Genomic DNA, 16,492 nt, shown 5'->3' on the forward strand with positions numbered 1-16,492 from the left:
GCAGAGAGGACCCAGTAAGCACAGACAGACCCAGTAGCACAGACAGACCCAGTCACACAGACAGACACAGACAGACCCAGAAGCAACAGACAACCCAGTAGCACAGACAGACCCAGAAAGCACAGACAGACCAGTAGCACAGACAGACCCAGTAGCACAGACAGTCAGTAGCACAGACAGACCTAGTAACACAGACATACCTAGTAGCACAGACAGACCTAGTACACAGACAGACCCAGTAGCACAGACAGACCTAGTAGCACAGACAAGACCTAAGCACAGACAGACCTAATAAACAGACATACCTAGTAACACATACAGACCCAGTAGCACAGACAGACTAGTAACACAGACAGACCCAGTAACACATACAGACCTAGTAACACATACCAGACCCAGCAATAGCACAGACAGACCCAGAGCACAGACAGGGACCCAGTAGCACAGACAGGACCGAAGTAGCAGAGAGAGACCCAGTAGCCACAGACAGACCCAGCTTAGCAGAAGAGACCCAGTAGCACAGACAGACCCCAGTAACAGACAGACCCAGTAGCCCAGACCCAGTAGCACAGACAGACCCAGTAGCACAGACAAGACCTAACTAGGCCCCAGTAGCACAGACAGGACCAGTAGCACAGACAGACCCAGTAGCACAGACAGACCCAGTAGCACAGACAGACCCAGTAGCACAGACAGACCCAGTAGCACAGACAGACCCAGTAGCACAGACAGACCTAGTAACACAGACAGACCCAGTAACACAGACAGACCCAGTAGCACAGACAGACCTAGTAACACAGACAGACCCAGTAGCAGGGGAGGCAACGACAACTAGACTCTAATTTTATTGATTCAAACCATCTCTTTGCAAAAAACGAATGTTTTAATCCTTATAATTTTAGAACATTGGAAATAACACACATCTGTCAAGCAGAAAGGATAAGAGGAAAACGAATCATCATAGTAGTTAAACTGAGGATGGTTCTCCTCACATGACTGCTGTTGGTAATTACACTGAGGATCTGCTATTCTAGCCACATTAATCACATGGGAATTCTAATTTAGTTGGTCTAATCAATTAAACACTCTGGCATTGTTTGCAGGCTTTGCAGTGGATACATAAACACTGCTAGGCTTTATTGAATTAATTTCCATTCCTTATGCAGTAATAAGGGAGCGTGACTAAGTAAGGACTATCTATTATTCCATCCAGGCTCCTGAGGTGACCTTTCTCCAGTTAGCTGTAATTCACCTGTCCATCCGACAGGGCTATTTCATCACCATCAACATCAATGTCAACTGCCTCCATCTTGCATAGTAAATAAATCAAAATAATGTATACATTAGAAGTCCATGAATGTCATACTGAGCTGTTGACTCAATTTGAAACCTATCTTTGTAAATGGTATTGTTGCCGGAGTGATGTAATGGTTTACTGGACCTGGACACACAGAGAGTGTGTCATCAGTTTTAGCATAGCACTACTCCCCTCCCTGTGACACACTGCCTAAGCCCTCTCCTTGAATCACTTCCAGGAAGTTGACATTAAAGCCCTTGTTTTATGAGTGCCCAATGTAGCTTGGCGTGGCATTACATCTCAAGACGTTTGTCAAGATGTTTTACACCCGTCATCAACACTAGGGGACGGGTGACACGAGTTGTGATGTAATGTGTTGGGGCCCGTAGAAGGGAGGTTCTGTGAAGAGGAATGATCTGCAGAGCGGAGGAGAACCAGACTTCTTTCTGGGAGCCTGTCTATCCGTCCGACTTCTTTGTAAATATCCTTTGCTATTCTGATGTTATTGTTTTTAAATATGGGATTCAACCTGTATGTATTGTGATTGCTGCAAAATGAGTTGCACCATTGAGGACATTGAGGTTTTCTGAATCTGAACGTGATGGAGGAAGGAGGGAGGGGGGAGGATGTGACAGGCATCACTAGTGCCCTGCACATGATGTACACTAAAATCCCCGTCAGGACTGCTGGCCTACCTGATAGAGTTCCAGTGTATGGCGAGGACAAACAGTAGCATTCCCTGAGCATGCATTTGGCTCAGGCGAGGTGCATAATCTGTTCAGAAGGCATAACTAGTTTAGAGGGCATCCCACATTTTTTGGGAAAGGATCAACCACTTTTATGCAGTTTTTGTCTGTGGAAATAGATTTTTCACCGCTTCTGGAATGGGAAGCAGGAACCAGAGCAGAGTGTTCTCATTGTGTGTGTGAACTGAAAGGCTTGCTCCGTTAGTGGTGGTGGTTCTCTGGGCTAATGACAAACCACTTGTCTCATCAAGCCTATCTTGGATGGGCTGGTGAAATGCATGATGGGTCCTATGTGGAGTGCTCATGTGGCTAAGGCTGGAAGATTACCGCTCTGGTTGTGTCTAGTGACATCAGACGTTCAAATCACTGTTTCACGCGCCGTTTCACACCCAAAACATAGAAATCTGCAGAAATAGAGAGCTTGTCATACACTGCACCATYAAATGAAAACAATGCATGAATAGATTATCAAAATGAAAACAACACTGCAATGGCTGTGCTGCTCTGCAGACTTAGATATTCTAATCTAATTGTTCATTCATATGGCACTGACATACTGCAAGACCCCCTGTGTGCCGTCTGGTCTGCTGGGGCATGAGGAACATGCAAACATGTACACCACATCATGCATCAACACACATGAGTCTACTTCCTCCAAGGATCTCCACGTGTGTGAGAGAGAGAAGTGGAGAGAGCAGGAGAGAGAGCAGGAGGGTGAGAGTGAGGGAGCAGGAAGAACGAGTGCATCAACATCAACACACATGCATCAACACACATGAGTCTACTTCCTCCAAGGATCTCCACAGTGTGTGAGAGAGAGAGTGAGAGAGCAGAGAGAGAGCAGGAGGGTGAGAGAGCGAGAGAGAGAGAGAGAGAGGAGAGAGAGAGAGAGAGAGAGAGAGAGAGAGAGAGAGAAGAGAGAGAGAGAGAGAGAGAGAGAGAGAGAAGATTTTGCCCTGTAGAGCTTGCGTTCCTCATAGTGTGTTGAGTATAGAGCCAGGCTAAGAACAATGGTCCAGAGATCTGTCATTTTCACCAGCAGGACATCACTACTGCTGACTGAGTGATTAGCATACAAGACTAAATGCCTCTCCCCAGTTCCCTTTAATACTGTACACGGCTCCTTGGAGACCATACATACCCCGCTATGACTGAAATATTAATGGACTTCACTCCCCCATGCAATTAACCCATGATGGGTAGGTTCACGTCCCGCCTCCTTACAATCTGGGTCACATAGTTAGTAGTTGTAGCAGCACCTCAAGATCCTCCCCCTGTTAACTCTGCCTTACAACTCACTGTGTTATGTAATCCTCCTGCACTGTAGATTCCTCTGTCACATTATAAAAAAGGGTTCTTTGGCTGTTCCCATAGGAGAACCCTTTTTGGTTCCAGGGAGAACGCTTTTTGGTTCCATGTAGAACCCTCTATGGAAATGGTACTACATGGAACCCAAAAGGGTTCTACCTGGAACCAAAAAGGGTTCTTCAAAAGGTTCTCCTATGGGGACAGCCAAAGAACACTTTTAAGTTCTAGATAGCACCTTTTGTTTTAAGAGTGTATTCCGGCAAGGAAAGTATCAGAGCGGGCAGAGACAGAGGTGCAAGTCTAATCTCCATCATAGAGAAGCATTAAGATTCTGCTTTATGCAAATGGCGGAAGAGGAGACACAGCGCTAGGGTGTGTTGTAACATTATCAAGTGTGGGAAAKAGTACAGTGAGTTCTCACTGATATCCAATAGCCCCTTTACTTACCCCTGTCCTTTCTCCCCCTCAGATAAAGTTTGACAGTGACGGTGTGTGTGTGTGCTGTGAACTGCAGCACCAGAGCTCCAGCTGCAACAACCTAGGAGAGACGCTCAAACTGAACCCACTGAGCGACTGCGACACCATACGCCAACACCTCAAGGTGGGTGGAAGTGAGAGAGTGTGTGTGTGCGCGTGCATGTGTGTGAATAGACAGTTATGTATATGTTACACCATTTCTTCTTTGATGTGTACTCTATAGCCTCGTTCTATGGAAATGATTCCTATTATGTTATGTTGTTCATATAACTTGATCCTCCGAACYTCTTCAAGCTGAAATATTCTCCTACTCTGTACTGGTATACCTCGGTGTAATGAATAACAAGTCGTGGGAGCTTAGCTGATACACAGACAATGTAAAACACAAGTGGAAACTTATAGGCTCAGATGAGTAGAACAGGAAACTGAGAATGGCAACCGCATTTGTCTTCTAATCCACACATAGCTCTTAGTCATATTAATTGCATGGTCTGTCAACTTGGCTTTGCCAGTTCGCTCAGTTCATGATCTCTGGAGATTATATAAACTGAAAAGCCTTCTGTCGGCATGGTGATCTATATGCAGCTGCATCTTTATTGGATTACAGTGTTCCAATGCTTTCATTTCATGCCACTGATTGATTATAAGACATTGATAACTAAATAAAAGTCCCTTTAAAATGAAGCATGGGTATGAAAGAGGAMAGATCCAACCCTGTTAGTCATCATGATCATAGAGCATTAAAAAGATGTCAGAATGGACACTATAAAACTGTATTATGTGCTAAGGAAGTCAGATAGGGTGAGTTATGTCAGATGTCACATAAAGCAATGGCCATCATGGCTCTCCATTATCCTCTGTCTAGATATTAATATTAAGTAATACTGCTGCTGTCTGCCTCGAAACGTCCCTCCAATACACAGCCTAGATTGAAAAATTATACTTTACAAGTCAGTTACATGCATAGAATGTATGTCACCACTTTGGCGTATCAATGTAGTTCACAGTTAACTACCCATTTCAAACCAGAACGTGTAAAAAACAGAAACGTTTTTTTCTGTAAAAACCAAAATAGGTTCATGTCCCAATAGATATTGTAATACTTATACTCCAGAGGTATTGATTTCTGTAAGGGGTGCGTGACTGGCTGCAGGGAAGTCAGGCGCAGGAGAGCAGAACTGGTTAATAACCGGAGCAGTTTAATATGCAAAAYCAACGGCACCCAGAACAACAAAATATGGGTACAAAATAACCCGTCGCGAACCAGTCAGAGTGCACAAGCACTTTACAACAAACAATTTCACACACAGACATGGGGGGAACAGAGGGTTAAATACAYGACAAGTAATGAGGGAATGAAAACCAGGTGTGTGGGAAAACAAGACAAAACAAATGGAAAATGAAAGGTGGATCGGCGATGGCTAGAWGACCGGTGACGTCGACCGCCGAACACCGCCCGAACAAGGAGAGGAACCGACTTCGGCGTAAGTCGTGACAGTTTCATTCACAGTGCTTCAAATCACATGTTCCTCTTCCTGAATTTTAGCCTGTCATTGCCTAAAGCAATGAGTAATGAGTGTGGAACGAGGATTCAGTTAATTTGTGGATTCCTGAGTGAAGGCGGGGTGTGTAACCTTGGCAGTGGAGCTACTGACCCCAGGCTGACCCCAGCCTGGCTCCAGGTACGCAGGCAGGGCTGTTGTGTTCAGGGAGGTTCAACTCTGTATGAACACCTTATTAACAGCTTCCTTCAAGGTATTATTACAGTTGGTACCCTGACATGATTTACCATGTCAATATGCAAATGTTAGTCGCCAGGGAAAACACACACAAGTAATATTTCTTCTCACATCTGCAAGGCAGATGTATACAACACAGCTGCAACACAAATGTGCTGTCTGAGTTTTAGGATCGCCCAAAACCAATGAAAATGGAACAATAATATGCAGTTGTATTTTTTGTTTAGAAAGATGTGATTTATAGTGTGTTGCCACGGCCCAAATGCATGTGTTAATTTCTTTCACAGACCTATATTTCCTGCATTGGTTTTCCTAATTTCCTTGGTAGGAAAAGGCAGAGCTTTAATTACAAGAGAAGTTGTGTACAGTTTCACCTGTACATTTTTCAATGATTCTCAATCCAATAAAATACAGGCAATACGGGGGCCTCCCGAGTGGTGCAGCGGTCTAAGGCATGTCAGTGCTTGAGGTGTCACTACAGCCCCAGGTTCGTTTCCAGGCTGTGTCACAACCGGCTGTGACCGGGAGTCCAATAAGGCGGTGCACAATTGGCACAGCGTCGTCGAGGGTTTGGCCGGGTTTGGCCGGGTTTGGCTTTACGTGGCTCATCGCGCTCTAGCGACTTCGGTCTTCAGTTGAACAGTGTTTCCTCCGACACATTGGTGAGGCTGGCTTCCGGGTTAAGCTGGTGGATGTTAAGGAGCGCGGTTTGGTGGGTCCTGTTTCGGAGGACGCATGACTCGACCTTCGCCTCTCCTGGGCCCGTTGGGCAGCGATGGATATCAGGAAATTGGGGAGAAAAAGGGGGTAAAATACAAAAAATGTATATATATTTCAGGAAAAACACGTATGTAGCATTTAGAAACACTTAGAAGTCATTATATTCAATATAGCCCATGACTCATGAAGGGTATTTTTATTCTTTGCTTTATGAATGTACGATTCAATGTAAATGTATACGCTATGCACACTAATCTTTCTTCACAAAGCAACAGCATGATTTCGCACAGCAACAAAACAGCAATAACATTCTACCAGAAACTCCACAAAACATAACATTGGGATTTTCTAAACTTGAATTCCAATACTTTTTATTTCACATTCTGCTTTTGATGAGACTGGACATTGTCATGTACAGTACATATTCAATGCCTAGATCTGTCTATTTTTCTCTCTCTCCTTGAAATTGTAAGTGAAGCTCAAGAATTATTTATTTGGCATCATCTTCTCTCTATTCCTTTCCCCGGAGTGAGCCATTGAACTTACCATTGATGCCGGTTTGTTTGGTAGATTTGATGCACACGGTGATGCAACACTGCAAAGAGAACTGAATAATGAAATAGGCTTCGCTGAATGAGGACATGGGTCTCCTGTGACTCCCAGTATCTGGATTGGGTTTGTGTGACTAGCAAGGCGTGGAACAGGAACGTATCCCAAAAAGAGGAGGAGAAATCAGCTGTGTCAACACCTCAAACAAGATATAATGCAAAGGAAAATAAACAAAATGTCTCCTCTTTGAAAAGAGTTACTATGCATGTTTATACTGAAGTACCAATCTCCATGTATTATTCACCTCTCTAAGTACACAGGAGCATCTCTGCCAAGCTAGCACTTTGTTCCCAAGTGTCAAATAAAGTGTCTGAGTCAGAACTAATAACATGATCCTGTATGCGTGTCAGGGATTGATCATATTAGGCCAGACAGGGAAGTGATAGAACATAGTTGAAGGCCAGAAGTGACAGATCTGCCTGTTGTTTGACCTATAGGTCTGTCTACACTGCTTGTCAAATCTCTCTCCAAAGCTACAATGACATTACTCTATACTGTGGTACTAGTATGTATAGTAAATATCACTAGGAAATAATACTGTGTTCCAAACAAACATTGTTCATCCATAATAGCCCTCCATTGTCTGTTTGAAAATGAAAATAAAGTATTTAGTATGAGAGTCAAATACCATGGTAATTTGTGGTCTTCACTGTGCTTAGCTCAGGCTGTGCATTTCTCGCTATTCAGTATCCACATGATCAGATGGCCAGAAGATAGCTATTAGAAAAAGCACTGTATGGGTGAGGACACTTACCGGCTTATTATTTCACCTTGAAGTCTAGCCAAGTAACAAAGAAAAGCAACATGGAAGGAAATCAAGAGCCTATTTTCAGGTTGCATGGGGTTCCATTTCACTAGTATGCATATTTATTCTTGCTGAGAATTCAATAAATCAGATTATGTCAGTGCATAACCTTGGAACACAGACACCTCTTCAGGGGGCTATTATCACCTTACCCACAGAGACTAGGAAGAGAGATGGTTCCCTGTTGATCCATGCTTCTTTACAATGGTGCTACTATTGTTAAGCTGTGTTGAAGTACTCAACATACCAACCTTATAGGAGATTTCTTTCGGGACAAGAGTTGTTCTTGACATGCAACCTGAGCATCTGGGTCTATAGCCATGCAGTCCTATTATATCACACCTCAACAGTAGAAGGCACTGTTCATGGTCTTGGTTGGTTACCATGGGCCGTGATGTTCTATTTCACAGTGTTTCTGGTAGGCCCCTCCTCATCCCCCTCTCCTGTAAGTCTCCAGAGAGGCAGGAGTTAGCTTTAAGCTGCCTGCTCATCACACAATGTGTTTCTCAAAGGTACTGAGAAAGAATCTGTTTCACAGACTCAGGACCTCACCTGCCAAATGTAGGCTGCATCTGTGAAAGCTGTGCGAGTCTCGAGCTCTCTGGTCGCAAGAACACCAAGGTTATCAGAGACTTCACCTGTCATATCAATGGGAATCCATTGCTATAACCTCAACCATTTTCAACATCGGTTGCCTCCCAATGGTGAACGCATGTCAAAATAAAAAGAGAGCTTGGGCAAATGTCAAACTCACACAATTTCATTTCTTTCAAGACTGTTCCTGTGGTTGTAAGCAATGCTGCTGACTCGGGGTTCAAAGTAGCAAGTCTGGGCTGCAGTTAGCTAGCTGTCTGTAAACAGGATTTTATGCCCTGAAGTGTCAGGGCCGGCAGGGATTCATATTGCTTCATTCCCACATGGTTTAATGAGTGGAAGAGGATGGCGCTGCAGGAAATGCAGTGCTGAGCTATTAGGGTGAATTTGTTCCTGGTTGGATCATTCTCAGATTTAAGGGGCGATTTGCTGCTGTTATGATGTACTGTATCCTTCCTCTGCAGTGCTCCCCTGCTAGCTAGTCCCTGCTGTGCTGTGTCGCCATGGTAATGACATCTCCATTGTCCTTAGTCACCTTCAGTCCCTCTCTCATTCATTTGTTCCCTCTATATATTTCTCTCCTCTCTTGTGTTCTCATGCTGTAATATTTGCTTAGCTTTCCTCACTGTGGCTCAAATGTGACTTCCTCTCCCTTCTCTCTCCCCCTTCCCTCTCTCCCCCCTTCCCTCTCTCCCTTCCCTCTCTCCCTCTGCCTGGGTCCTGTAGGAGCTCCTGTTTAGTGTGTGCGCCCTGAATGTCATCTCCACCATCGTCTGTGCCCTGGCCACTGCCATGTGCTGCATGCAGATGGTCTCCACTGATGTGCTACAGATCGTAAGTAGTGTGACAGAGAACACAATGGACACTTTGTCTCTGACTCTGTCTGACCTGGACTCAATGAGACTGATCTATAGCCTTATGGAGAGCAGCTCTGAACCATCATGAAAGGTAAACACGCCTGGCCTTCTAATGCTGGCTTCATAATTCTCCCACTCAGATGGCGGTAGTAGTATCAGTAGTATTGTAGTACCATACAGATTTGGAATAAATTGTCTTCAGTCTGACCATCTTAGATAATGTCAACAGACATCACGAAGGGCACCCATCCCAGAAGAATTCAGAACCTCCACATCACGAAGGGCACCCATCTCAGAAGAATTCAGAACCTCCACATCACGAAGGGCACCCATCCCAGAAGAATTCAGAACCTCCACATCACGAAGTGCACCACTCCCAGAACAGGTTCAGAACCTCCACATCACGAAGGGCACCCATCCCAGAACAATTCAGAACCTCCACATCACAAAGTGCACCCATCCCAGAACAGTTCAGAACCTCCACATACGAAGGGCACCCCATCCCAGAAGAATTCAGAACCTCCACATCACGAAGGGCACCCATCCCAGAACAGTTCAGAACCTCCACATCACGAAGGGCACCCATCCCAGAACAATTCAGAACCTCCACATCATGAAGGGCACCCATCCCAGAACAGTTCAGAACCTCCACATCACGAAGGGCACCCATCCCAGAACAGTTCAGAACCTCCACATCACACAAAAAATCACAGAGGATTTTTAAAGGGGGAAATAATGATTCTTCTCCCTCACTGTAGTTGGTAATATGTACACCTTAAAAGGCATGCTGTCCTTAAAACGACCCTCTCGCATTACAAGGGAAACAATGACTGTGCCCAAAACCTAAATGCTTTGCTGTCATCAGGGAAATCAATGTGGCGGGGTGCTCCCTTTGCCCTTCAGAGCAATGCTCTCAGCCCATTTAGAATGACTTTCCCAGATGATTGGTGGGCTGTAGCGCCCTCATAGCTACCATTAAAACAAAGCGATACTAGCGATACCAGCGGAGGTTGTCTGCACCCCTTTAATATCTCTGGGCAATTTTTTACGGGGGAGAAATAACGTTTTAACATTCTATACAAGAAGGCTTTGTATACAGTTTATGAGCTGAGCTGTAAATTGTCTGGCCTCCTAGATGGGTATATGGCAGATAAGCCCAGGGTGGGAGATTGATAGAGCTGAATTATATTAGTGAGGCAGGAGTTTGGGGCTGGAGCCGGGGCTGATGCAGGGGCTGGGACTGCCTGGCGCTGATGCAGATGTAGGGGTTAGCAATGGGACTGCTGCAGAGGCTAGAGTGGAGGCTGCAGCCTACTGGAGCAGTAGAGGATTAGTTTCATCTCGGAGCACAAGGTGGCAATGCAAGACATCACTAGTGATCCCAGCTACACAGTCACCGCACAGGCACAATGAGCTACGGGACCAGAAGCTTAAGAGCAGGACAATATGTTTGATTTTGCATTTGGTTCAGTTTCTTCATCTTTTGTGGCGAGAAGAAAATTGCAAAACAATACATTTTGTAACCTAAAATGATACAGATCACAGTCATTTGGTTGGTAAGGGCAAGGTTTTACTATTCAGTCAGAATTTCAATGAGAGGTTTTCATGTCTTTGTCCTTGACTGATAAAGAATATATCTATATAAACTTTCAATGCTTTTCTTGTATGACACATGATTGATGGCAGACGCAAAGCGACAGATGGGCACATTTTTCAAAGTCAGATTTAAACTTCAAAGTAGACAGGCTGAACTGCAGTGCGTCCTGAATGGGAACTTCTCAATGGCACGTCGTCGTCTGGTTGTGAGCAGGAGGAATGTGAGACACGCCACTGTTTTAAAAACACAGACCAGGAGAGATTAAACTGGCCTGTACAGCCGTAAGGTCACAGGAGGGTGAATGACAAAGGACCTGTCTCCTCCTATTCCCAGTACACTCACAGAGCCCCTCTCAATCTGGCTTCATTCCCATTTCACAAGGAAAGATTTCAGCTCCCAGGAACAAAGCTAGCTACCTACTAAAGCCTGACTGACTCAATGCACAACGTGTTGGCCAGGCCAGGCCAGGCTTCCTTCACTTGACATGTATTGATCCAGCCAGCGTTTTTTTCCTCCCACTGCTCCATTGTGTCTGGCTTTATTAGCACTGCCATTAACGACTTTGCCACCGATAATGACGCATGCTACTGCATAGTTCCTTTGTCCAAGTCTCCAAAAAACAAACAGAATTGTGTCAGCTAGATAACCTTATTCTAGATGCCGTTTTTCTACAGAATGTTGTTGAAATTAACACGTTCAATGGTCCCAGTATAAAGCTTTCAAAATGAGACAAATAGACAGCAGTTTCCTGTCTTTGAAATAAAAGCTGGGTTTGTGTCTCTCTCTATCTGTCTGTCTGTCTGTTTTAGTTCATGCCACACAGAGCTCGAGCCCTGAGCGCTGACTGCATGACTCCCCGCGGCACCATCCTGCACCAGACCCTTGACTTTGACGAGTTCATCCCACCCATCCCTCCACCACCCTACTACCCCCCAGAGTACACCTGCACCCCGGTGATGGACGGACAGAGGTATCGCAAAAAAACATCACACAACACAACAAACACAACATACCACAACACAACAGAACAGAACAAACACAACATACCACAACACAACACCTTGACCTCGGTGATGGGCGAACTGAGGTACTACAGCAAAGCAACACAACACAACACCTGCACTTCGGTGATAGATGTACAGATGTACTGGCTGCAGCACAACACTCTGACCTCCTAACAACCTCCTAACAACCTGGCTGACCAACATAGCAACATGCCTGTTTGAATGACTGGCTGTAGCATCTCCTTTGGCACCTGTCACATTGGGTTTGATATAGTCTTGCGTTGCCATACCTCCAAAATCATGTTGTTGTCATGCCTGGGGAATTTTGTATTGCAAAAACGGTATGAATAGTTCTGCAAGATTTTGATTGGCTGTTACATTTTAAGAACCCTTCCCCACACACCCGTAGAAGGGGGGGTGTTATGTGTGCCACTGTTTTCTGTCCGGGTAGGACACATTTTGTAGAGTTGTTGCTTTTGGTAGTTTCAAGTGGACGTTTTCAAATGATCAAGTGTAGCCGACAATCTGCGATTTATATTTGTTGGAATTGAAAGTGGATTACGCTGGTTAGGTCAAACGTCACAACACGTTCTAAACTGCTCTTTCGACAAACACACTTTTTACCTTGTCTCCATTTGTCCATATGGCTGCGCTTTGCTACCACCGAAAAATCTTGAAGATTGCCCATTATTATAAAAGATAAGGGCTCAAAAAACTATTCAAGTAAGTAAATATATTTTGAAATGTTAAACTATGTATTACACTTCTAGTAGGTCACTTTGTAGGCTAACTCAACTGAGCTGCTAGCTAGCAAGCTAACTTTACACACTGCTTAGCTAAGTGAATTAAATGTCATCATCTAGATAACTTTCTATTACCTAACTACAGTATCTTGATGTAATCATTGTAAATTAAAAACAGTTTCCAAATGCATTTGTTGATAACAGCCTAGGAAGAGACTAATGGCGCGTTAAACAATAGTATATAAACACCATGGGACCACGCACCCGTCATACTGCTCAGGAAGGAGATGCGTTCTGTCTCCTAGAGATGAACGTACTCTGGTGCGAAAAGTGCAAATCAATCCCAGAACAACAGCAATGGACCTTGTGAAGATGCTGCAGGAAACAGGTACAAAAGTATCTATATCCACAGTAAAACGAGTCCTATATCGACATAACCTGAAAGGCCGCTCAGCAAGGAAGAAGCCACTGCTCCAAAACTGCCATAAAAAAGCCAGACTACGGTTTGCAACTGCACATGGGGACAAAGATTGTACTTTTTGGAGAAAATCCTCTGGTCTGATGAAACAAAAATAGAACTGTTTAGCCATAATGTCCATCGTTATGTTTGGAGGAAAAATGGGGATGCTTGCAGCCGAAGAACACCATCCCAACCGTGAAGCACGGGGGTGGAAGCATCATGTTGTGGGTGCTTTGCTGCAGGAGGGACTGGTGTACTTCACAAAATAGAGGCATCATGAGGTAGGGAAATTATGTGGATATATTGAAGCAACATCTCAAGACATCAGTCAGGAAGTTAATGCTTGGTCGCAAATGGGTCTTCCAAATGGACAATGACCCCAAGCATACTTCAAAGTTGTGGCAAAATGTCTTAAGGACAACAAGTCAAGTATTGGTTGGCCATCACAAAGCCCTGACCTCAATCCTATAGAACATTTGTGGGCGTAACTGAAAAAGTGTGTGTGAGCAAGGAGGCCTACAAATCTGACTCATTTACACCAGCTCTGTCAGGAGGAATGGGCCAAAATTCACCCAACTTATTGTCGGAAACTTTTGGAAGACTACCCGAAAAGTTTGACCCAAGTTAAACAATTTAAAGGCAATGCTACCAAATACTAATTGAGTGTATGTAAACTTCTGACCCACTGGTAATGTGATGAAAGAAATAAAAGCTGAAATTAATAATTCTCTCGACTATTTTTCTGACATTTCACATTCTTAAAATAAAGTGGTGATCCTAACTGACCTAAGACAGGGAATTTTACTAAGATTAAATGTCAGGAATTGTGAGAAACTGAGTTTAAATATATTTGGTTAAGGTGTATGTAAACTTCCAACTTCAACTGTATATGCTCTGGGTTATATGTGTAGACCTACCTATGTTAGCAAATGTTGTATACAAAAACAGTTGAACATCACACACAATGTATAAACCTATTAGAATTGGAGAAGGCCAACCCTGCTGGGGTTCTGCTAGGTGTGCAGGGTTCTGTTTCAGCCCAGAAATAACACACCTGATTCAACTTATCAAACCTAATGAGTTGATAATCAAGTGTGCTATTGCTGGGCTGGAACAGAAGTGTGCTCACCCAGTAGATCAGGGATCAATGGAGCAAGGTTAGTCACCGCTGGTATGGAGTTTTTTGTTCACCTGAAATTATGCTTTAGTAATAATAGCCTACGTGTTACTATCACTCAATGTTCTATTGTTGTTTAGACTACGATGTCTAATCTTTACATACGAGTTAGCTTATTTGGACATTTTGTTTTTGATTAAATGTTTAAACTTGTTTTAATTGTTAAAATATTATTCAAAATAAACTAGTGTCAATGTTGATGAATCACAATCCTGCAATAAAGAGGGGAAGGGGTTGTAAGTTGTAAGATCTCCAATCAGTTTTATTTGATTGTCACTGTCTCAGTATATCAGCTATCTGAATCCACTGGCCTTATGGGGATCTGTCATCTGAAGCAGAGAATAGCTAAACTCTCACATGGTTTACATGTTGAGCTATATGTTCTTTATTTAAAATTATACCAGTAGACAATATATATGAGGCAAACCATATACCAGTGCTGCAGGCTGGTCTCATAGACTAGACGTAACATAGTAAACGTACATCCGGGACACTCAAATAGAGCCCCACAGTGGAGGTGTCATAATACCCATAAAACCTAGCGGTTTCAAACAGGGAAATTGTTCCAATCATTTTTCCACCATTGATTTTAGAAACAATTAAAATAAGGGCTGTGTTTCGCATAGGCTTACCCTAGCGTGATGTTTTTTGATAAACATATAAAACTCTCTCGGACAAGGTGGCTTTTATCAATATATTTGGCTCTATTTATTCTCAGATTTTAACATGCTAATTAGCATCAAAGTAGAGATCATTCAAGACTACAAATCCCTGCAAGCTTGTGCACATCACCTCTAGCTGACACCTTTGCTAACAGGTATTGTGTCAATTTAAAACTTGCTTTAGACAGTTCACAGAATTATTAATTTAAAAACATTTAGCCAATTTATTCATGACTAAATGTAGCTAACATTAGATAGTTAATCCAGATATTCTTACCTTTTTGCCTCGATTCGGCTGTCTCATCCAGATCGTGGTATTTGTAGTTCTTTATGATAGCCACATTAGCAGCTAATTAGCATTTCATTTTTGGGGAGTAAATACAGGATAACATATTGATAAAAGTCCCCTTGTCAGGGGGCTCCCGAGTGGCACAGCGGTCTAAGGCACTGCATCGCTACAGACCCGGCCGCGACCGCGAGACCTATGAGGTGGCGCACAATTGGCCCAGCGTCGTCCGGGTTAGGAGAGGGTTTGGTTGGCCGGGATGTCCTTTTCCCATCGCGCTCTAGCGGCTCCTGTGGCGGGCCGGGCGCATGCACACTGACTTCGGTCACCAGTTGCACCACAGTGTTTCCTCCGACACATTGGTGCGACTGGCTTCCGGATTAAGTGGGCAGTGTGTCAAGATGCAGTGCAGCTTGGCAGGGTGTTTCGGAGGACGCATGGCTCTCAACCTTGGCCTCTCCCGAATCCGTACGGGAGTTGCAGCGATGAGACAAGACTGTAACTACCAATCGGATATCATGAAATTGGGGAGAAAAAGGGGTAAAAAATATAATAAATAAAAAAGTCACCTTGTCCTAGAGAGATTTACACAGTTATCAAAATGCCACGTAAGTCTACACGAAACACAGTCCTTATTTGAACTCTTTCTAAAATCTCCTATGGGATAAATGAATGGTGGAAAACAATTAAAGCAGGACAATTAACGAAGAGGCAACTCAAATGAACTTTGATCGCTTTTATTAGAATTTTTACATTGCAAAAAGAGGTACCAGATCTGGCCAAATAGGTTCCGGAAAGAAGAACGGAGAGGTGCCGGATCCTGTTCCGGCTCAAATTAAGCACTGACCTTAACGCTAACCCCTAGCCCAGCTAACATTCGCCACCTAGCTAGAATTCATAACATATCATACGTTTTGCAAATTCATAACATATTGTACATTTTGAAAATGCGTAACATATTGTACATTTTGCAAATTCATAACATATAATATGAATTGTAATTCATAACATATCATACGGATTTACGTACAGAATAATACAAAATGCTCTGAGACCAGGTTGAGTGCTGACAAAATTGTTTAGTGTAAAAATCCAACCCTTGTAATTTAGGTACAGTATGAAAGTAAGGCGATGACAATTCGGTTACAGGAGATGAGCATTAGAGGTAACATATTTTGAGGTTCATTTTATTTTATTAATTTTAGCAATGTTGCTTGCGAAAAAGGTTGTCGTTGTTCCCATAGTAGATAGACCAGGCGTATTCAACTCTTACCCTATGAGGTCCGGTGTCTGCTGGTTTTCTCTTCAAACCTGATAATTATTTGCATCCTCCTGGTGTCCCAGGTCTAAATTAGTCCCTGATTAAAGGGGAACAATGAAAGCAGTGAAAGCCGTGGAACTGGCTTCTAGG

At 43.6% G+C, this 16,492-nt stretch overlaps 1 protein-coding gene across 3 annotated transcripts in view; it reads left to right on the forward strand.

The window, feature by feature from the left end:
* The window catches only part of fam189a1 (family with sequence similarity 189 member A1), a 140,420-nt gene that overhangs the window by 116,300 nt on the left and 7,628 nt on the right, over window positions 1–16,492 (forward strand). For 2 of the 3 annotated variants that reach the window (XM_024003415.2, XM_024003413.2), the window contains exons 4-6: window positions 3,821–3,952; window positions 9,022–9,129; window positions 11,559–11,719. In XM_024003415.2, the coding sequence (XP_023859183.1) occupies window positions 3,821–3,952; window positions 9,022–9,129; window positions 11,559–11,719 (401 nt within the window). The remainder of the gene's footprint in view (window positions 1–3,820; window positions 3,953–9,021; window positions 9,130–11,558; window positions 11,720–16,492) is intronic. The other variant, XM_024003414.2, reaches the window with a different exon arrangement.

Source organism: Salvelinus sp. IW2-2015, linkage group LG15, assembly GCF_002910315.2.
Source record: "Salvelinus sp. IW2-2015 linkage group LG15, ASM291031v2, whole genome shotgun sequence".
Classification (NCBI taxonomy): Eukaryota; Metazoa; Chordata; class Actinopteri; order Salmoniformes; family Salmonidae; genus Salvelinus; species Salvelinus sp. IW2-2015.